The sequence below is a fragment of the Phyllostomus hastatus genome, unplaced genomic scaffold (genome assembly GCF_019186645.2).
Source record: "Phyllostomus hastatus isolate PE091 unplaced genomic scaffold, TTU_PhHast_1.1 phas_contig_98, whole genome shotgun sequence".
Taxonomy (NCBI): domain Eukaryota; kingdom Metazoa; phylum Chordata; class Mammalia; order Chiroptera; family Phyllostomidae; genus Phyllostomus; species Phyllostomus hastatus.
The window spans coordinates 12,173,014-12,200,420 of record NW_025333999.1 but is presented as its reverse complement, the minus strand read 5'-3'; the positions used below and the strand labels follow the sequence as shown (position 1 = coordinate 12,200,420).

Here is a 27,407-nt window from a genome sequence, read left to right as displayed (position 1 = left end):
CATGAGTGAGAGAGCTGAACTGACACTTCAAGTAAGATGACATAAGGATGGCAAACACACACAGGAAAAGATGCTCATTAGGGACATGTACACCAAAACCACAAGGAGCTACACAATTGCATTGCAAGCCTCCTAGAATGGTTATAGTGAAAAAGCCTGACAGTACCCGGGGCTAGTGAGAACATGAAGCGGCTGCAACAACTTTGCTGCAACAACTTTGCTGCAGGTAAGAATGCAAATCGGCACAACCACTCACAAAAGCTTGGCAGGTTCTAAACAGTTACAGCAAATCCTAATGGTATACCCCGGGAACCCCACTCCTAGACATTTACCTAAGATAAGTGAAAACATGCATCTGTAAAAATGACCCACATGTGACTGTCTATAGCAGCTTTATTTGTTAACAATCAAAACATAGAAACAACCCAAATATCCATCAATTGGTGAATAAATAAATTGGTACATCTGTAAAATGGAATACTACACAGCAATACACAGGAATAAACAAACTCATGACATACAACATTGATGAATCTCAAATGCATTGTGCTAGATTTTAAAAAGACACACACTGTAGGATCCCATTTATATGACATTATGGGAAAGGTGAAACTCTAAGGTAGGTATACGGCGAGTGGTTGGGAGAGGCCAGGGTTGGGGCAAAGGGAGACTGACTGCAAAGAGGTAGGAGAAAACTTCTTTTGGGGAGATGTGCTCTATTATTTGACTGTGGTGGTTGTTCCAGGACTGTATGAATTTGTCAAAAGTCAAACTGTGCTCAAAAGGGTGAACTCTACTGTAGGTTAATTATACCCCAATAAACTTGATGTAAAAAGAAAAAGCTCTTTCCATATAAAGCATGAATCAGGCATCATTAATCATGTTTTCTTGTCGGGCCAAATCCAAGCCTGACCCTCAGTTCCATGGCTTCAGCGCCCATGGGGAAAGGGGGTGAGTAGGAGAAAATGGAGGCCAAGTGGTAGGAGAGTATGAGAGACAGAGAGGAGGCAAAGACACCAAATTTTTATAAAGGGACTTTGCCAGGCAGGTGTGATTTATAAAAGAGAACTTAATAACCATTTTAATTTCAAGGAATTTATCTTACATTTTCACGCAAGCCCAGTGTGGTTAATTTTCAATAACAAAAAGATGAAGACAAGTAGCATGCATTAGGAAGGAAATGACTAAATTATAAATACCAAAATCACATAATTCTGTAAAAGAGGTCTGAAAGACTAAAGAGCACTAGGGCTCCCCGTGTTAAGACTGAAGAATACGCATGGTATCTTGTTGAATAAAAAAGTCAAGCTGCGAAGCAGTACCGACAGATCCCATCAGAAAACAATAGGACCTACAGTCATGTTTACCGGGGCAGAGGTCTGGACTGTGTTTGCATCTCAGAAAGCTACAGAGAGGAGGGTGTGGTTAGAGGATGCTGGTTGGCACGGGGTGTAAGAAGACAGTTTTTAATTGTGTACAGTTTTATGCTTTTTCAATAGTTGCATTACTTTTGTAAAATGAGTAGACATAAAGTGAAAGGGAGGTACCCATGGCAGCAAGAGCTGCCCTGGCTCTCAGGCACTGGGTGCAGAAAAAACTCCAGATGTCAGGCTGCCATCTCCTGGACAAACAAGGAACTACAGCAGCGGGATGATGAGAAGAGTTTCTAAGGCCAAATGTCAACAGTTACAGCAGTAAAAAGGTAAGGCCAGAAAAAATGAATTCGAGCCGAGGTTTTGACTGAACCACAAGTGAAGAGAAACTATTAAAAACAAGCACACATTCAAATACAGAAATCATTAACTTTTCACAAATTGTTATGATGCAAACGACAAATCGGAGAAAACTGGGCCTAAATTGCTTTAATTTCTCAGAGCCAATGTTAGGAAAAATGCCTGTTTGTTCTTAATAACAACAAAACATTCATGCTGAAACATTTTGAAACCAACACAACTTGTAAAGTGTCTGTGTATTTTTATATGTAAATACTAGAAAATGAGAACAATTTTATATTTGAAAAGTCAAGTGAAAAAAAAAAATCACACACCAAAATGTTCCCTTCACCCTCACCAATGCTTTTTGAAGAATAAAACAAAGCATCCAAAATTATAAAAATTCAAAGACAATTGGGATTGAGATTATGGATCACAGAATTTAAAAGGAAAAAAATAACAATCATTTTTTAACCTGCGTGTTAAACAAAGAATACAAAAACTTAACAGAAAACAAAACCCTCTAACATCCTACATTTCTGAAAAAAAATTTTTTCTTTTTAAATTCCAAAACCAAAAAGCTTCATAAGAAGTTAATTAGTTCTCTCTCTCTTTTTTTTTTTTTTTGTAGTTTGTTTTCAGTGGTATACATTTCTCAACCACACTAAACTATAAAAGCGGGGGCGGGGGGATCCATAAAGAATTTATGTGTAAAGATAAAAGAATTTTTTAAACAATCTACCCTTTAGCAGAAGAAATTGGGGATCACTTTGAGTGTTAATGTAAAATACATTAGTCTTTGCCAGCAGGAGTCCCAGACCTGTTGGTGCCAAGAAGGTAACAAATAGTCTCTATCTGCGGAGGGGAAATGGGCGCTCAGCGGGAGCTTTCTCCCCTGGAGGGTTATTTATAGAGAGCACTATTTGTTAACAGGCTTCTGCTATCAAAGAGAGGGAGGTTAATGATTTCAAGGATTCTAAAGACAATTGTTTAATGATATATGATTTAAGCACATTCACAAATTCCAGATATATAACAACTTAGATTTTCAAACTGCTATCACCAAAATGGTGATAGGAAATAGGATATATGGCTATAGGGCTGAGGCATAACTGGAAAATCCAAGACAAGTGATAGTATGCACGTACTTGACACTGTAGAAAAGTTAGAATTAAAGCAGCTGGAAAATGCCTTGTTGAAAAGGAAGCCAGCGACCTACCACCACGTTTCATGTCGGTCAGCTCACTTTGGACTTAAAAGAAATTTTTTAAGGAGAACCATAAAATAAATCCCAAATTATCTGTAATTTGAATAATCTGGGAAATAAGTCTTCAACTAAACTGCTACATTTTCACCAAAAACCAATCCACCTCTCACCCCACAAAACGTTGAAGAATCTTGTTTAAAGGACAAAATGCTTTCATCACATTCATTATTTACAAATTATATGTTCATTTTATATAATGACACATCTATCATATAGGCAAAGGTAGGTTTTACAGTTGTGGGTATACAAACCTCAGTTTATTCTTGTATTATTAATTATTTATTATTATTTATTATTTTTTACACAAACAACTTTAAAACTACTTTTGCTCCCACCCTCACCATTCTGGTCATTGAAAAGACTTTCCCAAAATTCCATGTTGGACATTTGATTTTAATCTAAGAATTAAACATTTCAGACAGCTAAAGCAAGTCATTTAAGCTTCTCTTAACCTTAGCCCAAAGAGAAAACAAGTTTTACAATTTACATCTACCCCAATTTTTAAAACTTTTAACCAGTTTTTTGCAGTATTCTTAAAATAAAAACACATTTTAAAACAGCTTTCCACACTGTATTAACGTCCACTTTCACGTTATATTAATTATGTCAATTTTTTTTAAAAACCCTTCTCATCGACACGTAATGTGCCAATTCTAAAAGATAATTTTTTCAACAGACTCTAACCCTTTGGTGGTGAATATGTACTAACGTAAAACAAACTTAAGAGACACATTTAGGGTCTAAAAACAATCCTTTTTAGCAAAATACTAATAAAGCCTTTACAATTTGGGGGAAGGACATATTTAATAGAACGTTTATTTTTTAATGAAAAGAATTTCACTTATTTTTCCTTAAAAGTAGGTTCAACTCACATGACTTTATTTGAAACGATTAAACACTGACACTGACAAATAAAAGGAGCTAGGATGAAAGGCTCTCTTCGGCACGGGTGGGTGGCGTCCATCTTGCCTAATGTTCTGCAGCAGACGTCAGTTATTGCCGCAGTTCTCCAGCGTGGTTCATTCTTCCAACATCATTTGGAGAGCCTTCTCCCTTCTGGCTGAGAAAGGATCTTCTTTTATAGCATTTGTGCTTCGTGTTTGCAGTGTCTGCAAGTGCAGATATACAAAAACTCTTCCGCCTTTTCCCAGGTAAACGGGAAAAAGTGTCTGCAAAACCCTCACTGTTTTCTTGATTTGATATGGAGCAGGGTGTCCCCGTTTTGTGTCTGAAGGACGCAGTTTTTTCCCTAGGGGACACATTTTCAAATCCTCTGCTGTCCAATGTATGCATGGTTCTCCTTCTGATTCTTTGGGAGGAGCAGGAAGTGGAAAGAACTGGAAGTGAAATCCATACAAGTCCTTCACTTTCCAAGTCTTTTTGTAGCCTTGTGCTACGTCGGACTCTTGCCTCCCTATTTGTTCTCTGAAAGGTTTGTTCTATGGAATCAGATAAATCTTTACACAGTTCAGAATTTTCCAAACTAATTTCTGCAGAGCTGCCCACACTGTAGGAAGGTTTGTGCATTCCATTTTTTTCCAAAGACAAATGCTGACCATCAAGATAGCACATAGAGCGCCTTCGTTGTTTCCCTTCACAACTTACACCGCTTCTACTTTTTGTGGAGTTTCTTCCCAAATCCTCACTTTGACTTTTTTCTTTTCTTTCGGCAATTAAGACATCTTCCGAATAATCACATTCTTTTTGTGAGCCAGACATTAAATCCTCGGTCTGCAGTTTTCCTTCAGGACCTACTAAGAAGTCATCTTGTTGTTCACACTTGACATCTCCTGAAATTTCAAAGCTCTGAAGATTTTCCACATTTTGACCTGCAGCAGCAGAACCGTCTTCGGACTGCCCAATAAAATCGGACTGTGGACCATCTGACACGATGAGTTTTTCAGTCTTAGAAGCACAAGAAATATGAATGTTTTCATTCTTGGTTGCAGTTTTTAAGTTATTTTCACTTTCCAACTTAACTTCTGCTTTTGGAATAATTTTATTTGCATGGATTCCTATAGTATTTATACTTGAATCCTGATCACAAGTGGCATTAATAAGCGACAAGGAACTTTTTATGTAAGAGCTGCAGAATTCAGACACATTGTACTTATTGAATTCTTCTGAGTTCTGAGGGGAAAGATTCTTTCTTTCAGGAAGCTTCCTTTCTTCAAGTTCACCATCTAAGCTGAAATCATCTATGGGCATGTAAAGAAGTTTGATTCTAATTAAAAAGTAGCCATAAAAATAAAGTTCAACAAATCAAACAGGTGCCACATTATAGTATTTTAACCTTTCAAAAATCACAAGACCCATAAAACATTCCACTGTACCTGCCCCATCTGTCATCATCCTTTTTCTCTTGTCATTCCTTCCCAACCCACAGGCTAAGGGAATAGGTAGTTAATACATGAATTAATGAAGCCCAGAACCATAGACCAGGAAAATGAGAACTGTATCTGAAATTGCTTCCTCTATTCTAATATACTTCTCTCACCACAAGGTCAATGAGCGTGAGGCAGCTACATTTCCCTGAAAATGAATCACTGAAAATGGGCAACATCGTGCTTCTGAAACTTTTGCAGCAACAATTCCCCTGAAATAGAGGAAAGAAAACTTGGAATTCTGAGAGATTTAAGGACTTTGCCAAAACAGTTCTCCCTGAAGATTTTAGATCTTACACCTTGTGTTAAAAACTTAATATAAAATGCACTGCACTCTCAAATAGAGCCACATTTGTTCCAATATTCTAAAAATTTCCTCCCTCCTGCCTCAATTGCTCACTAAAATTCATCCTCCAGGGAACTCATACCATGTGGAGCCTGCCACGTGTTTTTGGCACACTATGTGACATCATAGGTGAAAAGTGTCACAGGTGAAACCATCATAAAGGTTTTGAAGTCACACGGCACTGCCTAAACAAACGCAGGCTGATGTGTCTACCTTCCAGTGTATTCAATTCAACATTGCCTCTCTTGTTATCCCAGATAAAGAAGTTTTAAATTGGCCAGTCAGATAAGTATATAAAATGTTCTAAACAAAATCAGACCTGGTAGAGGTATAAACATAAGCTGAACAAAACATCTAAAACACAAGATTTAGATCTGAAAGGTCTATGTCCATGGCTTGGGTAATTAAAATCATGGCACGGGAAGCTGGAGATGAGCTCGGAGGCTCTCCTCAGGGCCTCCACTCGGGGCCACCCAACTAACACGGGCCCTTTATACAACTTTAAAAATGGACACTTATGCATTGTTCATGAAATTAACATGCTAAAGAAGGAAAGTAGGGTACAGCAATGGAATTGGGGGGAGAGAGAGTAGGAGGGAGAACAAGGGAGACAGTGAGTAGAACATGGAAAGAAGGCAGGGAGGGAGAGACCTACTCTAAACCCTTGTTACAGCTGATTATAGATAAAAAAATGCTTCAAATGCTTCAGGTATTTCATAAAACAAGTTCTCTGATAAGATGAAAGATGGAAAATATTTACTAACATTGAACATCTTCAGAAAAAACTCGTTAGGATCTGGGGATATATCAAAAATAAGAGTTCCCAGTCTCAAGAGGACTGCAATTTGCCGGGAATGGAGGTGGACAGGTCACTATACACCAGGTGGGGCAGGTGCAGTGAGAACAGTTTTCCTGAAGAGGCAGCCAGCACAGCTGAGGCTTCTAGGAGACCAGCATCAGGCCAGACTAAAAGCAGTGAGGTGGCCGGCCACCCCCTGGCTCCAGAGAAACCACATGAAACGCAGGGGCTGGAGGAGCATGTGTGTGACTGTGGGGTGGTCCTGTGTCTGTTTAAACTTGTGTGCTTTCCTGAAGCTCAGAGGCAGGCAGAGCCAAAGGTTTAGAGTGGCACGCACCACTGTCATCCTGGAGTCTATTATAAACCCTATATGGTATGCTGCAAAGGGAGCACAGGCTATAAATACCGGATGACTGACAAAGGAAGCTATTTTAAAAACGATTCCGTACAAAATTAACCCACCAAATGAACACACACTCGTATCATCTGTGGCATGATTTAGTCAATTTAAAATCCAGGCATTACAAACAAAATGCAACTCCAATTTTTATCAAACTAGGATATTGAGCAACTTCATCTTTGCTTTTAAACAAAGCTTGCAGGGTAACCAAGTTCAACTCACAGGTGTCACTTTTAGAATACGCTTAGTAGAGCCAACTCTACTGAAGCCCGGGACAAGTATTTGAGTCACCACCTCACTCACTTTCAGTGATGAACTACACCACCAAACAGAACTCAGTTTACTTTAACCAAATGCTGTAAAAAGGAAGAGGAAACAGGGTGAGAAACATTATTTCCCTCCAAATTAGATGCAGCATCTCATGCCTGAGCATCCCTGAGGGGAGGGTATGAGCTTCCAACAGAGTCTGGGAAGGGTCTATGGCCCAAACGTCCCACTGCTGCTTCCTTCGCATTCGCACAGTAATGTGCAAAGTTGCTATTTTTTATTTATTTACAGTTTATATGATGAATAGGGAGCGGGGGAAAGAGAGGGAAAGAGCACAAAGAGGGCGAACAGAACAGAATGTGAACAAGGGCAAGGGGACAGGTACCTGACAGCACCCTGTGGACACCTGGAAGTGGAGGGGGCGTCTCAGTGGCCTCGGGCAGCTCCGGGATAGGACTTAGAAGCGGCTTCTTAGAAGCAATGTCTCGTTCCCCATACAGATTCTTCTGAATACCCTTCTTTCTTCTTCCTTTTTTCTTCTGGGAACTTTTTAAAATCTGAGAAAACGTATTAAAAACATGGTGACTGTGAAAGATGTAGCACCACCTATTACAATTTTGACCACTTAATATCTATAGAAACACTTAAGACCAGTTATGTCATTTAAGATTCCAGAAATGTGAGTCAGGAGTTGAGGGCTGGGCACCTTACACAAAGCCAAATAAAATTTAAAGCAGAACTCAATTGCTAAATGGTAGCATAATGTTCTATATTTGCCAAAATAAGCTCTGGATAAACCAAGAACAGATTAGATGAAGAAACTGGACAGACTTAAGACATGAGATACCTGTAACTAAGACACAGTTAGGATGGCTTGGGATTAACCAGGAGTTCCGACCGAAAGCTAGGGGAGGCCATGGATGAAGAAACAAGAGGTACATACATGGAAGAGAACGCAAAGCTTAGCAAGCTGATTCAAATGACATAAGATTTAATCAAGATTTAAATGAATAGGTCAAAATAAAATGGATTTTTAACAAGCACAAGTAGAAGATGAGGGGCAAAGGTTGGTAATAAATTGATAGAAAACATGCAGATGTCTATGAAAATGAGAAACTGCTTTATTCATATCTGGAATGCAGTATTAAATCTATTCTGCCAGTCGCTTTAGTAACTGAGAACTAATGTTCTATGTTAAGCAAAAGTTTCATACGGAAAAGAGGGAAACTCAAACACTGTACTGAAATAATAGATCACGAGCAAAAAGAAACAGATTCAGTGTGATGATGCTGGAGAGCCCAGACTGCAGGTCAACACAAGGGCCACGTTTGCAACAAAGCTTCTCAGGAAATGGCACGCGTGCAAACATTCACGGGGATACTGCCCGGGCAGGGAATGGCCTGCCAGGCGTGAGACATAAACACACTGGACGTGGTCTTTAGGGAGCGCCCTGTCTACCCGCAACTGTAACAGTACTACGTGCAGACTACGACGAACTGCAGATACGAGAAGACGTGTGCCTGGCCTTCGGGAGGTGTTCGAGGCAGGTTTCATGGAAAATGTGATGGCTGAGTTAAACCTGAAACAGGCAAGCACTGTTCTGGCTGAGGATGGGAGTGGTGCAGGAGGGCTCTCCAAAGAGGTAAGAATGGCACTCTGGGCCCACGTGCAGGGGCAGATGAAGCTAACAATGCAAGCAGGGCCCTGTCTGCACTAAGAGCTCACTGCATGGGGACCCAGGGAGTAACAACATTTGACATCACATTCAGGAAGTCATTTGGTGACAGCACAGAAACAAGTGATGTGAAAGAGTAATTTTCAGAGTGCATTAGTGGCCCAGAACTGTACGTTCCTTGAAATGTCTACAGATACCCTGAGAAAACTAAATAAAACGTTGCATGGAAAAACAATTTTAAAACGGCCAGTACAAGATAAATGTTCCTCTTGGTGATTTACTATATACATTTAACATTATGTTTTCTGAGAAGTCCTCAGTATAATCTTATATACATTAGGAAAATACTGGGTTAAATATTTTACCATGAAACTTTTTTCCCCCCATGGAATTTCTGTTCACTTGCATGAAACAGCTGGGGAAATGATAGCTCGGCCAATGGAGGTAGAAGACAAGAGAAAAACCTTAACTCAGCTCCATAGATTAGATGCAAAAGTATTTGGCTTCTGGTGCTAAAAGCCTCCTGTTCAAATCCTGATTCTGCCCCTTATCTGCTTTATAACCTTAGGCATGTTACCTTACCTCCCACTACCTCATTCCCACCTCCTCTGCAAAATGGAAATCACAACAGCACTGGTATTCAGTAAGTTACTTTAGGTGAAATGGTGAGTTACAAAGGACACATGGACAATAACAAGGGGGTAGAAACAGGGGAGGGAGGTGGGGAGGGTTGGGGTGGTGGGGAGGGGTGGGGTGAAAAGGCAGAAAACTGTACTTGAACAATTAAAAAAAAGTTAAAAAAGAAAACGGGGCTTGACCCATGTGTGTTAGATATTCCTATTCTTTTAAATTCATTTCCTACTTTGAGGATGGATATGGGGAACATATTTTTAACATCAAAAACTATGCTCCTAGTATTATTGGGTGACACAGACCCTGCATGGCCGGTTAATATACTACAGTCAATCTTATAACCTCTAGAATAGTTTGATTCATATGTAGGGAAAATCCCCCTTTAGCCAGATTTTGAAAAGCTTTGTTGATATAAAGTCTCCAGCACCTTGCACATAGTGGCTTCTCAACAAACATGAACGAAGGGATAAATGAATGAATATGAAAAAGAAGTACAATTAATTAAACTTCATAACATTTGCTAAACATGGTGAAAGATGAATACTGTTTTTTTATGGTCATGGGTCAACAGGGGTAAACCACCAAAAAGAAAAGACTGAAGCACCTGCAGTCTGCCGTGAAAACACATCTGCATTATCCGTGAGAAGGCTTCATCTGCAAAGGCCAGAACTTTAACAGCATTTGAATCTAAGCCGATGCAAAGACCTTGCTTATGCTGTAGTCAGCAAAAGCAGCCACGGTGACTGGAAATGTAAGGAAGCCACACAATCTAGAAATGGTTATTGGAGCAAAGGACAAGTGAAGGGTCACCCCTGAAGTGACTCCATTTCCTGCAGAGTCACCGGTCTCTCTCCTCACACAGCGAAGGAGGTCGTGCAACAGAAGCAAATGCTTATTTTGTATTTGCACAATTAAGATTTATATACATGGCAACAAATCAAATTGTACAGGAAAGCTTATGATGAAAAGCATGTACTTCAATACTCCTGCTGTTTACTTAGTAGTCCCATTTTCAGTTTTGTAGGTAGCTCCATCTCTTTCACTAAGGGGCTCATGCTGCTATATTTTTAACTTTTATTTATAGTGGAAAATGCCAAAAACACAAAATAGAATAGTATGTTGAATCCCATGTTCTCATCAACTATCTTTAACAATCACTAACATACAGAAATCAAGATTCATTTATAACCCCCCACCCTGATTATTTTAAAGTAAATCCCAGACATTACATTTTATCTGAAAATCCTATAGTATATCTGAGAGGGAAGGGTTCCTATTTTCCACCATGAAATAAAACATTTTATTACCTGACATTGTATTTTATTGCTTTTTTTCCTCTTTTACAATGGAGTTTTATTTTTCCAGCTTTATCGAGATATAAATGACATATAAATTTAAGGTATATGTGCAATGTAATCACATACACATACATGTATACATATATACTGCAAAATTATCTCCTCATATGACAACAAATACTGCTCAGCAACAAAATTGAATAACTTGATACATACACAAAACTGGACCAATTTCCAGCAAATCGTGCCAAGAGAAAAAAAGCCAGTCTGAAAGGTGACAGTGTGTGATCCGCTTTAGTAACATGCCTCCAAAGAGCAGTGGGAGTGCTCTCTGGCCCCCGGACAGCACTCCGGCGCTGCCTTCCTGTGATGTGGTGCCCCAGTGCTGCGAGATGGCACCAGCACTGCTGGGAAAAACTGGGCAGAGGGGACCTGGAGTCTCTCTAACTCTTCTTACAGCAGCATGCATTTCTCAAATTACCTCAGAATGAAACATTTAAACACTAAGGACAGCAATGACAGCTATTTTCCCTCATGTTTCAGCAGAATTCAAAGCTCTCCAATTGGCCCATTAAACATCTTTTTAGAATTATTCAAATCAGGCCTCCCCATATTCCATATGGTTGATAGGTCTCTGTATATCTATGGTCCCTTCATTTTTCCCTCTTGCCTTTTGAGGAGTAAACTGAGGCATCTGCCCCACAGAATGAACCAAACACTGGGTCTGGCTCACTGCAACGACAATCTGCATCTTCCTGCATCCCCTGTACTTCCCACAGGCTGGTCGTTAAATCTAGGCTTGGTGAGATTCAGCTTTGAGACACAGACACACATATTTTCGGAAACAGCATCTCATGGACGGCTGGACGCATTCCTGCAGCTTCAGGGGACCTGCTCTCCAGAGGCATTAGGGCCCATGTGTTTGTCTGACCTGTCCACCATGACTCCCTACCCTGCTTCCTAAGGTTTGACATCTTTCATGAACATGTTGTTTTTACTTGTTAGCAGAAATTCTTCATCAATTATTTACTTGAAATAGAGCTCAAACTTTATTTTGTAATTTTTAGAAAAATTAGTTGATGCTCTAGACAGCTACAGTGGCTTTCAAGTTTTGTCATTATTTTTAATTATCATGAACTTAAGTGTTTTTTTCACATGTGATGTTTGTGTTTCAATCTATTACAATCATTCTCTCTGACAATCACACTGCCCCACCTCTGGTCAGTGGCAGCCCCTTCCCAATGGCCAGGTGTCCTCTGACAGGGCCCTTCCTTGCTTGTACACTGGGACACACCAAGAGCACTGGCTACCTTTGCTGCTGTGAAGCTGAAGGCAGTGGTTTCACTAAAGGAACCCTGCTCCCTTTCTACTAGGATGGTCCTTAGGACCACCATCTAGGTCCCAGAGTGAGAAAACACCCCAAACCACGAACGTATGTGTGCATGTATGTGTATATATGCGTGTGTGTGTATATACACACACGCATATATACACATACAGTGAGAAAACTACTCTAAAGGAAAAAACATGAGTTCATACTGATATTTCCCATTCAAATTTTGTCTAGCAAGGTTTTGAATTTGATTTTAAATTGTTTTTTGTCTCATAGTGGAAGTCTTGATTCCTAAAGTCAGTTTTAAAAAACTGTTTATTTTCTTTATTCTAGACTTAGCTCCCCTGTCCAGACAAGCACTTCACAGTTTAAGCCATCTTTGTAGTTATTTTTGTCCTTATGATATACCCCACTGAGATTTTTCAGATTTCCAAGTTTGAAAAATTCTTTGTGAGGTTAAGCCATCAACTTGATAATTTGTTCCATCTGTTTTTAATTTTTAGGGATTGTTCTTTTTCCTAACGATTCAGTGTCGAAAGGTAAAACATTCAAGAATGCCTAGCTTTCATGCTTTTCTGTTACCTCCAGTTGCCCCTCCCTGGAGGTAAACCCTTGTTATTGGTGTTTGCCTTATTCTCCCACTTTCATTAATTAGATTTTATGTGTTTGTATATATACACACACATATTATTTTTAATGTTTCCTACTTTCTTAGATAAAAACATAGTATGTTAGTTGGCCATATAAAGTGCCATAATGAAATACCCCAGACCAAGTGGCTTAAACAATATTATTTTCTCACTATCTTGGAAGCTGAAAGTCCAAGGTCAAGGTGTGGGTGTCTCCTCTGAGCCTCTCACTGGTCTACAGATGGCTGCCCTCCTGCTGCCCCTTCCCATAGCCTTCTACCTGTCTCTGTGCCCCTGGGGTTGCCTTCTAGGTCTCCTTTTTTGCCTATGTAAAATCTAGGATATTTATTTAAAAAATTATTACATTTTTTATTACCACCTATGCCCCTTGTACCCTCTTCCACCATTACCCATCCCCCTCCCCCCTTAAGGACACCAGTCAGACTGGATTAGGGACCATTCTGTGGGCCTGTTTATTTATTTACCCCTTAAAGGCCCTCTCACTACACAGTCACACTGTGAGGCAGTGGAGGTTGGAGCCCCAACGTGATTATTCTTGGGGAACACAGTTCGTCCCCTAACAGGTAGCTCACTGCACACATCAGTTTACAGCTCACTTTTCTCACTACCAGTAAACACTTCCACGCATCACTCCACAGCGGTGTTTGGAACTTCCCTTCACTATTTTCCACAGCTACAAAATACTCACTTTGTGAACACACCACAGTTTGGTCACCGTCTCACACTGACAGACACTTGGTTTGTTTTCAGTCTTTGGCATTACAAAGACTGCTGCAATAAATAATTTTCCAGAATGTCTTGCTGTCTTTTTTATCATTGGATCTGTGTGATGAATTCCTAGAAATGGAATTACTGAATCAAAAGGTAAATGGATTTAATTTGGCTTAATATTGCCAAATTGCCCTCCACAGGGCTTTGCATTACCAGAAAATGTATGAGTGCTGTTTACCAACTAGCCTCACTAACAGGGCATGCTGTCAAATTTTTGGAATTTTTCCTAATCTCAAATGGTAAGAAATGGCATCTCAATGTAATTCCCTCATTATGATGAGCAATTCTGAACATTTTTTTCATGTTTAAAGGATTTTCATTTAAATTTTGTGAATTTTTAAAAACATCTCTTGCCGTGGCCAGTGTGGCTCAGTGGAGTGAGCGCTGGCCTGCTAACCAAAGGGTCACTGGTTTGATTCCCAGTCAGGGCACATGCCTGGGTTGCAGGCCAGGACCCCAATAGGGGGCGAGCAAGAGGCAACCACACATTGATGTGTCTCTCCCTCTTTCACCTTCCCTTCTCTAAAAATAAATAAAATCTTAAAAAAAATCTCTTGGATAGTTTTCTCTAATTGTTCACTTTTTTCTCAATTTAGAAGCTTTTTTAATATTAGTGATCTCAATCTTTTGTGTTTGATATGAATTGAAGATACTTTTCCCACATTTCTCCTTTGTCTTTTCAATATCCTTAGTGTTTTTCCCATGCATGCTCCATGTTGTTTGGGTCAAATGGAGTGAAATTGACCAGTCTTATATTTCAGTTTCTGGGTTTTGATTCATATTTTTGGAAACTTTCTCCACTTCTAGAATTATACAGAAATTCGATGCTATGAATTCTAAAGCTATGTCCAAGTTAGTGAAGCTATTTATTTTTTTCAAAAATTTTCCAGCTTTATTCAGGTGATTGACCAAAATCATATACATTTTGGTTGCACGATTTTTTAAAAGGTGTACAACATGATTTAATATATGTATATATTATAAAATGATTATTACAGTCAAGTAATAAACACACCCATCACCTCACAGAGTTACCAGTTACCACTGTCCACATGTCTGGGTAAGATCTGTTCTCACAGAACGCTTTGAGCACACAGTGCAGAGTAAAGCCCCACTCACCCCAGCCCTGAAAGATGAGGCTATTGCTCACTTAAAGGAAGCCTTCCTCTGCCCTGCTGGTTCTGGCTCATTGGTTACCTTTGAGCTTGCATTTGTATTTCCTTGCACCAACTTCTAAAATATATCTTGAACCCCTAATTTTTAAGATGATAATCATAACAGTCATAGTGCTTACTATGGCCAGGCATTGTTCTAAGCATTTCACATGTATTAACTCATTCACTATGCCCCATGAACTTATAAAATAAGTACCATTAATATCTCCATTTAAAACCAACAGAGGGATGACTCTTGCCCACGGAGTGCCAGGAGGCAGCAGGATTCAGATCCCAGCTTACCGGGCTCCCGAGCCTGCACTCTTGACCATTGCACAGTTAGTGTTAACCCCTCACCCCCACTCTTTCCAGCCACTTCTGCCTTCTGCTCTTAGCTCCATCTAGATCATCTTATACACACTCTCATTGTTCAAGCTTAGCCCTTAGCTGAAAACAAAGAGCCTTTCCATCATATTAGGGCTGCCTATACATTTTCCACTGCCCCGCGGGACAGAGATCCTATCCCTCTCCTTTCCTCTGGTGCCATCACCACCCTGATGATTCAAAGCATTATCAGATATCCTTTTCCTCACTTCCTCATTGCTTGAAATCATATTTGCTTCAAAAGTTTTGCATACAGACTTTTATTTGAAAGGGTATATAACTACCTTACTTTTTCTTCTATGGCACACCTTCAATTTTCTTGCTCACAGGCCTTTCTGCCCTGTCCCCAGAGACCTCTCCTGGGAGCACCCCTTCTCTCACACAGGTCTGCTGGGCCGCTCACACTGGCAGCCCAGCTGTTATCTGAGGTTCCCCTGGCACTGCTCTGCCCGATGGGCAGATTCACCCAGTCCTGACTGCTCAAGCTCACTTCATTCTGAGTAGCACCCCCAGTAATACCACAGAAACATATTCAAAGTCCTTGAAATGTCTAAACATCTTTTTTCTTTCACACTTAATTAAATTTGGCTGGGTCCAGAATTTGTGGCTGAAATCAAGTTTCTTTCAAAGCTTTAAATGTCCCAGTGAATTATCTTTCTGCATTCAGACTGCTGTGAAACCTGACACCACACTGATTACTATTTCCTGGTAAGAAAAGTCCACTTTTCTCCCTATTCTTACTGTTCAATTCCTTTCTTCAGTTCAGAGAAATCCTCTTGTTTTATTTTGACATCTTCCATGCTACTTTCTTGTCCTGAGATCCCCACGAAGACTCCTAGCCTGGTCTTCCATCTCTTCCCTGGTCTGTCTCCCTTTTGCTTTACCTCCCTGGAGACATTCCTTAATTTCATTCTCTAGTCCAAGTACCACATTTTATTTTTGCAAGTGCTTTTTCTCTGCTCCTTTTTCATGGCATACCCTTCTTTTATGCTTTCTTAAATTTGAGTAGATCAGAACATTTATTTATTTTTAATAACATTTCCTTCCATTCTCTGAATAGTATTTCTCTCTGAGGTCAGTTTTTCAACTCTTTAATATTGGTCTTCCATGTTCTTGATTCTACTTAGTTGTCTGACTCTTACCTAAGGAAAGACTGGAAATGGGTGTGGGTTTCCTCTGCTCTCCAGTTCAGTCCCTCTCCTGCGTGGCAACTCTACTAGGAGGAGCTCTGTGTGGGACAGGAGAATGGGACTGCCAAGGGCAGGCTGTGCTTTAGGGCAGGAGCTGGCAGTTGAGATTGTGGAGTTTTCCAAATGCCAGATGAAGGCTTCAACCTAGATGGGAACATCTGTTCTGAGCTTCAGGGTGGGAGAGGGGGTGGGGTGCCAACTGGTGCAAACTGTTTCACACACAGGACTTCAATTAAGCTGTTTTTCACCACCACTTCTCACTCTCACCACCCACTGTACCTGCCAATACTGGGCCCAGTCTCTTGGGATTCCAACAGACAGGCTGGCTCCCAGCGCCTCTCTAGCTCCCTCCTAGCACATTCTGGGCTGTAAATCTTTCCACCTTTTATCTGGCAACATGCTCCCATCTGCTTTGTCTTCCAGAAATTCATTGAAGGCTGTCATCTGTTGCTTAATACCCCTCTTCATTCCTTCCTTTTCTCACTGCTACTCTAAGCCTATCCCTGGTCTTACATCCATATTTTGATGCAGTGGGGTCCTGGGAGGGGTTGGAGCAGAACTTACTGCTCAAATCTTCTTGAACTTTCTGGCTACTGATTTTATGTGAAGAAGCGGGTGTATGTTCTTTGTGTTTTATAAAGAGCATGAGGGAAACCAATTTCTAATGCAATAATTTAAGTTGAATGTATATTTCTGAACTTATGTGTATTTTTTTCAGCAAAGGGATCTTTTAAAGAACTCCAACACCTAAAAAAGTGACTGCACCAGACACTCAGATTCTTCTGGTTTTGCTGACGTGGGGGTGACTGTGCCAAGATGGCAGCAGTTTTTGTTTCGTGATATATAAACAAGTTTACTGACTGTTTTGGGTAGGTGTGTGTTGGGGTTAAAATATTAGTTTTGATAATGTTGATTTTTCCAGGCATGTTTGTAGGATGGTTTAAGAAGAGATGTCTAGTAGGCAGCTAAACCTACTGCTCACAGATCAGAAAGATCTGGGAGTCATCAACCATGCTGCACATGAAATCAACCAGAAAACACACAATTTGGAAAGGCAAAGAGTAGAACTCCGGGTAATTATAACACAAACATCTAAGCATGGGTGGAAGGAAATAAACCTTTAACAGAGGTTGTAGAAGAGTGTTCCCAGTGGTGGTGTATGTTGCCGAGATGATGAGTGAGAACGAGACCTAAACAAGGCCCTGGATATGGTCATTAAGTTACTGCATTCCTTGGAAAAATAATTAAAGTGAAGTGGCGAAGAGCGAGACCACACGTCAGCTACCATGTGAAGCACCTGTGTGTCCCTCCAGCAGCCGTGTTAGATGGGAGAGGGGTTGTGGTTAGACTAGTCCAGAGTGGAAGCAGAATGGAAGGGATGAAGAGCTGAAATTAATGAGGGTAGCTGACAACAGCTCACGTGGTTTAGGATAAACAAGGAAACACGGGAAATTATGAGATATCCGAAAGCTGGAGAGTAAACAGAGGGCCAACAGGTTATTAGCACCAGCAGGACACAAGTAAGGGGGTGCAAGGGCTGATGGGCAGAAGGCTGGGGTTGGAGGGTGGGACCTACAAAGGTACACTAGTAAAAGTGGGAAGGGCTTGGGTATTACAAGTGGCAGGCTATCACAGAGGAATGTCCAGTTCAGGGGAGGAGGGTCCGGCTGGGGAGGACCAGTAACTGGGTTAAGGTGCAAGGATTGGTTACCCATAAAGGGACAAAGTCATTAGAGCTGGAACAGGCCTTGACACACTGACTGAGAGGGGTTTCTAAATTCTTTCTTAAACACAGGGAAGAGATCCAGCTATTGGCAGAAACAAGGTCAAACGAGTGGCAGATGGTGCACTCATCCCTGTCTAGAAAATGAGAAGATTTCCCAAGCAGGGTGCAGTTTGATTCAATTCAGAGATAAGAACTGATTTAACATCTGAGTACTGATGATTTACTGTACTGGATATGCCTAACACCATAAAAGAAGATGCAAAAATGGCCCTTGAGTATATAATCTCTTATGGCCCTTTCTTTTCTATGGTAAGATAATTGTAATATTCTTGGTCTAATGGTAACAAAAAAATTGTTTCCATGTTTCCCTAACCATACAACAAAGAAATGCACCACTTCTGTAATACAGCTTTAGACACACACTCACCGGATTCTTTTTTGGAGGTACTCTGTGTGGGCGCTTGCTTTCTTGAGTTTTCCTCCTTTTAATTTTCTTCTCTTTGCAAGGCTGAGCTTCTGTGTTAAGCAAGCTGCAAACACTCTCTTCTGCAAAACTGATCAATTGCTATAAAGAAAATTTAAAGTAGGAATACCATACAATGCAAGCAGTTACATTTTAATGTATGTTCTCTCACCTTTATTTTCTTTCCCATGTTACTTCTACCATTCTTATAGGCCATTCCCTCTAAATGTACAAATTCCATTAGATGTATTTTAACTAATTTAACTCAAATGGGAGAAATAGTAATTATTAATCTCTGATCTATCAAGCATGGACCCAGAAGCATATACACTCTGCCCAATTATTTGAGAAAGAAAAAACTCCAACTTAAGAATTAGTTGATTAATTCATTCATAAAAATATTTATTCAGCATCTACGAGTTAGTGCCTAACTGCTGCTGAGCTATAGGGAAAAAAAATCATCAACTGTTAGATTATCTGACTTTGAATTCTGGGTTTACCATCCAACAATATCAGCTAAAAACCTGTAATAGTATACGCATATGTTTACACACTATAATGTTGTAAGCAAAATTCCAATTTTATCAAACTTAATAAAATAGCAAAACGTATGCATTCAATGAAAATTAGGTTCATACTGAAAATAGCTGAAATCCTATGTTAAAAACAACACAAAATATAGTTTTTAAAAATATCATATTTATGTCATTTTCTGACTGTGCTAATTACATGCTACTCTTCCCCACTTTGTACTTCAACAAAATTCATAAAGCCACACAGATCTCCAACGAGCTTTTCAAACAGACTGTCTTCCACATTAACACAAACTTGGAAGCTTCTTGTTTTATTGGCTTTTTCTTCTAACAAAATTAAATAAAACCAAAGCAGGAAAATGTCATTACCCTGGGTTATATGATAGGTAGGATAAGGCATTAGCTCTTAGTAACACTGCCCAAGCCAAGATTTTAGCCATAATCATCTGAGCGTGAAAAACAAAGAAATCTACTGCAAAGATTAATAAATGCATTGTGTCAAATGCGAACACTTACACTTCTTCTGTTAGAGGACCGTGTTCTTCTACCATCTGTACAGGAAGGTATCTTCCTGTGGTTATTTGAAGAGCTGAAGGTATCAGTGCCTGAAGAGCAAGAGAGAGCAAAATGGGGGTAGCTAACAAAAAGCTGTAAGATCTGCCATCTTTCATATTCACCTGACTATTCTGAATACCCACCTTTGCTCTTACTACCACATTATATCTACGCATAATTACCATGAGGAATACAGTTTGAGATTCAAAAATATTAAAACCTTAAGTTGACTTACATACCAGAAACTTCTGCCACTTTCCATGGAGATTGTATAACATGTTATCTTGCTAAGACAACAGATTAAATCACATAATAAATACCTGCATTTTACTCATTTCTGTTTATTTCAAGCTACATTTTAAAAATGAAATTGCAATAAAAGACTTTAAAATGATCATGAAAATACTTTATTTTACAAAGTTCAGGAAAATTTTACTTTGACTACTTTTCATGGTATAAAGGAAAGGCAGTACAATGTGTTCAAGAGCATACACTCTGGAACATGACAGACGAATGCTTCCGATTTGGCTCTACTTTACCAGTGCCTGTCCTGGATTCTGTGCTAATGACCTCAGGCTGTGTCTGTCCTACAGCCAACAAAAAGGCATTCAAGGATTTCAACTGGGAAAAGACAAGAATAATGGCTCCCATCCTAAGAGACTGTCCCATGACAGGCTTATCAGCCAAGTTCTGGTTTCTCGGGAAAGTACAGCAATGTTTGTTGCCTTGTCATGATCATATAAAAGCCAGAGACCTTGGAAAGTACATTCATGCATTAATGTCGATGAACAGTTTTGGATATTTAAGAACAATCCTTGCAATCCGTATCACTTCAACTGCGCTAACTGGGAAAAGGAGCTTCCATCTAAGGAAGTTAAATGTGGGCAACTATGAAGAGCAGGACCTGAAATGGATGGATAAGAGACTTACAAGCTTTTCTATACTGTGTGGTTTATTAACCAAGTATGCACTGTTGTAATAAAATTTCAATAAGAAAATAAAGGCTGGGTGGAGGAGGGCAGAGGGGGAAAATTTGGGAACACTGTAATAGAAAAACAATAAAATATTTTTTAAAAGGAAATTAAGTTTCATAGACACAGATAATTGCAAATGACATTTAAGATTATAAAAGAAACAAAAGCTACTACCTGAAAGAGTCTCAGAGACTGAAGACTTACTAAGAGGGCTCACAACAGCAAACGAAACCTGAAGAGGTTCTATGTTTTCCTAAACAAAAAAAAAGGAGAAATTAGACATCCTTAAGTTCAGTGGACATGTAAATAATGTGCTCAAAAAAAAATAATATGGATTTATTTTTGTAGGTAAAATTGTAATAAGCATAAGGATGGGGAAGCAATAAAAAATTGAAAAGGAAAATGTCAAAGCAAAACAGGAGATACTGGATATAAAAATAAAATAGATTTTCTAATATTTACCAATCACCTTGAATAAAACCATGTTTACTAACTACAATCCACCAAAACAAACAAAAACTTTAAGTGAAGGTAGACATAATGATTCACTATGAGTTACTTTTTGGTTTATTTAAAATCTCAGGTCTTAATTCCTATAAAAGTAAGACAATCCATTAATAAACACAACCTAACATTACAAATTATTCAGGGGAACTTCAGGGTAAAATGAAAATATAAACACAGATATCAGATCTTTTCTTTCCCATGTATTGCCATTATGATGGCAACTTTGATTTTTCATAGATAAAATCTGTCAGGTTGAAGAAAATTTATTTTTTCAGGTTTCCTCAGAGTTTTTATCAGAAATCAACCCTGGATTTTGTCAAATGTTTCTTCTCCATCTACTGAGAGGAACACATGGTTTCTCAGTCTTAGTCTGTTAAAATGGTGAATTATACAAATTGTTTTTAAAATATTAAACCATCTTTGCATCTCTGGGTTAAATCTCATTTGGTCATGATGTACATTCTTGTGTTTATGAGGGTACTGGACTGCAGCGTTTGTACAACACCTGTCTGATTATGTGTCCCATAATGCTGACACTGACAACTGGGGAGTATTTCCACCTCCTCAATTTGTTTGGAAGCATGTATGTAGAATCAGTATAATAGCTTTCTTAAATGTTTGGTAGAATTCATTAGTAAAATCATCTGGACGTGCAGGGTTTTTTGTGAGAAGGTTTAACTGAAACTTAAATTTCTTCAGTTGAAATAGAGCTAATGAGGTCATTTATTTCTTCTTGAATGAAAATGGTGGTTTGGGTCTTTCAAGAAATGTGTCTAGTTTCTCTAAGTTGCTCAAATTACTGACAAAAAGTTGTAAATAATATTCCCTTATTATCCTTTTACTGTGTTAGCATACATAGTTACCTCCCACATTCCTTACTGGTGAGTCGAGTAAGTCTCCTTTTTTCCTGAGTAGTCTGATCAGAAGTTTACTAACCTTATTTCTTTAAAGCACAATCTTTTGATTTCAATAATTTTCTCTTTTTTGAAACTTCCAATTCCAGTGATTTCTGCATTTATATTATTTCCTCTGCTTACTTTGCTTTAACTTTTCTTTTTCTTAAAGTGGAAGCTGAGATTAATTTGAGATATCTCTTGTTTTGAAATCAGGCTTTAAGTTTTAAAAATTTCCCTGTAAGCACTGCTTTAGCTGCGTTCCGTACATCTGTGCTGTCCTTTGAAAGTGGTTTATGGCTTACAGTATGCATCTTTAACTTACACAACTTTGTGTATAGCCTAAGAACTCCCAGCCTTTATGCCATGGTATTTTTATTGTATAATTTATGTACACATGTTACAAACCAAATTAACACTTTGTTGTTACTCTTATTTTGAATATTTTTCATGGAGATTAAGAAGAGGAAACAGTCTGTCACATTTGCCCAAATGTTTAGCATTTATAGTGCTTTTCACACCTATGTTACATGCAGATTTCCAGCTGGAACTACTTTCCCTTTGACTAAAAAACTTCGTTTAACATTTCTTCCAGTGCTAACCTGCTATAGTGATTAATTCTTCTAGCTTTCACAAGTCTGGAAAAGCCTTTCATTCACTTCTGTTTTGATGAAAGTTTCACTAGACACAAAATTCTAGGTTGCCAGGATGTTTTTTCCCCTAAGTATACTGTTAGAAGCTGTTGCTGCACTGTCTTCAGTTTGTTCCTCTTTATGTCTTGTGTCTGCTTTTCCTAACAATTTCAGGCCACTTATAGTGGTTTTAAGCAATGATGTGTCTTAGTGCACTCCATGTTTCACATGCTGCAAACCTGTACTTTAGAATCTATGGGGTTATAATTTTATAACATTGGGAAATATTTCAGCCATTATTTTTCAAATTTTTCTGTTCCTTCGGGTCTCTCATCCCCTTTGGGATCTCTAATTACACGTTATGTTACCTGAAGTTGTCCAAGCTCGCCAACTGTCTACCTTGTTCAGTCTCTTTTTCTGTTTCACTGAGAGTAATTTCTATTGCTACATCAAGTTCATGAACCTTTTCTCCCTATTATGGGTAGCTTTTCCTACACATCTACTAGTGTTTAATCACATCAGAGATTTTGAATCTAATGTCATTTTGTTATGTTATTATTGAGCTTTGTTATTCAATGCAGTTAAGTACCTGAATACAAGCTGGGTCCTTTCACAGCTCACTTTTAAGTTCCACTAGATTTTTAGTCTCACTCTGCTCTACTAATGAGCAACTCTATTCAATAGCCAACAACCTCTGGAAGAGGTGTTTCAAGCCAGGCTGGTGGGAACACTGTTCCTGCCCCAGTATGTGTGAGCTCCAGGCATTGTTCCCTCTGCTCCTTTTGGGTTGTCTCACCTGCCCTCAAGCAGTTTAGTCACAAGCATTTGTTGACCAGCCCTCAAAACAAAGGACTTAAGTGGAACCCTTTGCCAATCCCCAGAGCTCTCTGCGAAGCTCTCTCCTCTCCAGTACTTTGCCCTGTGACCTCCAGCCTCCTCTGCTTTCCCAGATCCCAACTCCATGCTCCCAGCTAACAAGACTGCCAGGCTTCACTCAGACAAACCTTCCCCGTGCCGAAGCCTCATAATGCAGCCCAGGCAGTGGGTCAGGCCTCTCACAGGCTCACCTTCTTGGTATCTCTCCTCTCAGGAATCACCATGTTGTGCCGCCTGATGTTAAATATCCGAGGACTACTACCTCATGTATTGTCTCTAGTTTTTCACTTGTTTCCAACAAGAGCACAATTAGGTTCCTCTTACTTCATCCCAGCCAAAAGCAAATTATTCTATTTCAAAGTGAAACAGCCAGAGAGAGAATAAATGATGTTCTCAATATAAAAGTAGGTAAGGAAGAATAGACAGTTCTCAAGACCAGAAATTCAAATGGCCTATAAACATGTGAAAAATGTTCAAATTTTACTAATAACTAAAAATTTTCAAGTCATCTTTTGTTCCTGTTAAGCTGTTTTCTTTTTTAAATATATTTTGGATTATGCTATTACAGTTGTTCCATTCCCTCCTTCACTCCCCTCCACCCTGCACACCCTCTCCCACCCACATCTCCTCCTTTAGTTCATGTCCATGTGTCGTAAGTTCTTTAGCTTCTACATTTCCCATACTATTCTTGCCCTCCCCCTATTTTCTCCCTACCATCTATGCTGCTTATTCTCTGTACCTTTTCCCCCTCTCTCCTCCTCCCACCCCCCTGTTGCTAACCCTCCATGTGGTCTCCATTTCTGTGGTTCTGCTCCTGTTCCAGTTGATTGCTTAGTTTGTTTTTGGTTTTGTTTTAGGTGTGGCTGTTAATAATTGTGAGTTTGCTGTCATTTTACTGTACATGTTTTTTTTTATCTTCTTTTTTCTTAGGTAAGTCCCTTTAACATTTCATAAAATAAGGGGTTGGTGATGATGAACTCTTTTAACTTGATCTTATCTGAGAAGCACTTTATCTGCCCTTCCATTCTAAATGAAAGCTTTGCTGGATAGAGCAATCTTGGATATAGGTCCTTGTCTTTCATGACTTGGAATACTTCTTTCCAGCCCCTTCTTGCCTGCAAGGTCTCTTTTGAGAAATCAGCTGACAGTCTGATGGGAACTCCTTTGTAGGTTACTGTCTCCTTATCTCCTGCTCCTTCTAACATTCTCTCCTTCATTTTTACCTTGGGTAATGTAATGATTGTCAGGATGGGCTGAGTAGGACAAAATGGCACCTGGACTACAATCAATCATGGCGGCTGAACTATAACCCGGAAGAGATGGCTGAGGTAAAACCCGGATGCTACAGGTACCACCAATGATATGTTGCTGCTTTGTTCACAAGGAACCAATCCCCAGCTCCCACAGACAGCCAACCCAGAATAAAACCCCACCATTTTTCCTGCTCGGGGCGAATTCTCTGACCCCTTTTCTCTGGATCAGAGAACTTTGCCTGGGAGCACAAACCCCCAAAATAAAGCTCTATTCTGACTAATTGGCATTTATTCCTCAGCGGGGTCTAAGAAACCTTACAATGATGATGTGCCTTGGTGAGTTCCTTCTTGGGTCCAACTTCTTTGGGACTCTCTGAGTTTCCTGGACTTCCTGGAAGTCTATCTCCTTTGCCAGATTGGGGAAGTTCTCCTTCATTATTTGTTCAAATAACTTTTCCACTTGTTGCTCTTCCTCTTTTCCCTCTGGCACTCCTATAATTCGGATGTTTGAACGCTTCAAGATGTCCTGGAGGTTCCTAAGCCTCTCCTCATTTTTTTGAATTCTTATTCGTTCATTCTTTTTCGATTGTATGTTTCCTTCTCCCTTCTGGTCCACTCCATTGATGTGAGACCCAGCTTTCATTCCATCTCTATTGGTTCCCTGTGCATTTTCTTCATTTCACTTATTATAGCATTCATTTTTTCATCTAATTTGCGACCAAAATCAACCAAGTCCGTGAGCATCTTGATCATCAGTGCTTTGAAGTGTGCATCTGATAGGTTGGCTGTCTCGGTCGCTTAAAAGTCCCAGTTGAGGGGCGTTCAATTCTGTTTGAGCCATCTTTTTTTTTTCCTTTGGTCTGGCTGCCCCTGTTATGTATGAGGGGCGGGGCCCTAGGTGTTCACCAGGGCGGGGCACCCCCAGTCGCTGGGTTGTGATGCTCTATGTGGGGGTGGGGTCTGAGAGAGAACAATGGCACTTGCTCTGCTCTCCGTGGGACCTCAGTCCCTTCCGCTGCTTACCCTGAGCAAATTGGGCCCCTCTGGTGCCAATTCCCGTGTGGGTGGGTTTGTGCACCCTGTGGGACTTTCCAACCACCTCTCCTGTGAGGCTGGGAGCCTCTCCCTGCACCTCAACTCCCACAGGTGTTTTCAATCAGTGCCCCCAGGCTCTATTTCCCAGCCCTGTGATCCTGGGTTGCACGCAGTGCCTTGCTTCACAATCACTGCCTCGCTGGGTCTGCTGGTTGCCACCCCTTGGCCAGGGCCTGCCAGCTGCTGCTTGCACACTCAGGGTCCACCTGTTGCGGTCTTGCGTTCCTTGGATTCTTTATGCACCTGGTCCCAACACTCTCTGCTCCCCACGTCTCAACCCACATCCCACTGCCCGACTCTGCCTCTCCTACTGGTCTAGATGAACGTGTCTATTTTAACTTCTTGGTTGTTCAACTTCCTTATAGTTCAATTTTCTGTCAGTTCTGGTTATTACTCAGTTTCTAAATTGTTGTCCCTATCTTGGTTGTGCAAGGAGGCACAGTGTGTCTACCTATGCCTCCATCTTAGCCAAAAGTCCTATTAAGCTATTTTTAGTAAGTATGGTTAATACACAGGATTTACAAAGTTGTAGTAAAATAAAACCATTTATATTGCAGTGAGTTCAAATTTGTACATATTTTTTGGAGGAAATTTACCAATATTCATCAAAAAGTTTGTATTCTTTAATCTACTAATTCCACCTGTAAAAATTGACCTCACTGGAAAACCAGTTTATAGTATATCGATTCTAAGTCTGTTGCTTTTTCGTATTTTTTTTAACACCTCTAAAATCTGCATATAGTAGTCCCTCTTGTTCATGGGGGGGATAATGTTAACGCTCTTTCCACTTAGAAACTCCACTGGATGCCTGAAACCATGGACAATACCAAAACATAGGTATTACGTTAAAGTTTAACTTATAAAATAGGCACAGCAAGAGATTAACAATAATTAACAATGAAACAGAACAATCATAATCAGACAATGTAATAAAAGTTATGTAAATGTGGTCTTTCGAAATATCTTACTGTATTGTACACCCCCCTTTTCTTGTGACGACGTGAAATGACAGAATGCCTTGAGATAAGATAAAGGGAGGCACTTCAGCATGGCATGCGATTTAAAACCTATGGATTGTTTATTTCTGGGGTTTTCCACTTAATATTTTCAGAATGTAGTTGTCTGTGGGTAACTGAAACCGTGGATAAGGGTGGAGTATTGCACATCTCACAGTTCATGGTGTGTCACAGTTTAACTTTCATATTGTTTTTAATAGGAGAAACATGGTAATAACCTACCAAGAAAAATGCACTGATTTATATGCACCGTGACATATCATTTAGTCTATTTCATAATTTCAAAGCATAATTACTGCTCATGCAAAATAAGTGAGGTCTGATTAATATATACACTACTTTGTTCCAAATTTTTTACACTTACAAGATCTTCCCCCTTGTCATCAAAATTAGGCTGAGGCAACTGCTCGGGAACTGGTGACTGCTCAAGCAGCACAGGACTGATCCTACTTAAGTCCTCTCTACGGACAGGCGTCCCTCCTTTTCGCAGTGGGGTGTTTGCTGGCAGAGACTCATCGAACACTTCAGGGCTCAGGTCCTCTCCAAAGGTCACTCTCTTCCTCTTCCTCATATTTACAAAGGCTGGCACTTTGTAATGTTCTTGATCTTCTACAGAAAACA

At 39.8% G+C, this 27,407-nt stretch overlaps 1 protein-coding gene across 3 annotated transcripts in view; it reads right to left on the bottom strand.

The window, feature by feature from the left end:
* Nucleotides 1-386: 386 nt before the first annotated feature.
* Nucleotides 387-27,407, bottom strand: part of CDCA2 (cell division cycle associated 2) — a 50,037-nt gene continuing 23,016 nt past the window's right edge. For all 3 annotated transcript variants that reach the window (XM_045853546.1, XM_045853548.1, XM_045853547.1), the window contains 6 exons: nt 27,151-27,395; nt 20,689-20,767; nt 19,502-19,590; nt 18,417-18,554; nt 7,561-7,732; nt 387-5,177 (listed from right to left, as the gene is read on the bottom strand). In XM_045853546.1, the coding sequence (XP_045709502.1) occupies nt 3,973-5,177; nt 7,561-7,732; nt 18,417-18,554; nt 19,502-19,590; nt 20,689-20,767; nt 27,151-27,395 (1,928 nt within the window). In that variant the 3' untranslated portion in view covers nt 387-3,972. The remainder of the gene's footprint in view (nt 5,178-7,560; nt 7,733-18,416; nt 18,555-19,501; nt 19,591-20,688; nt 20,768-27,150; nt 27,396-27,407) is intronic.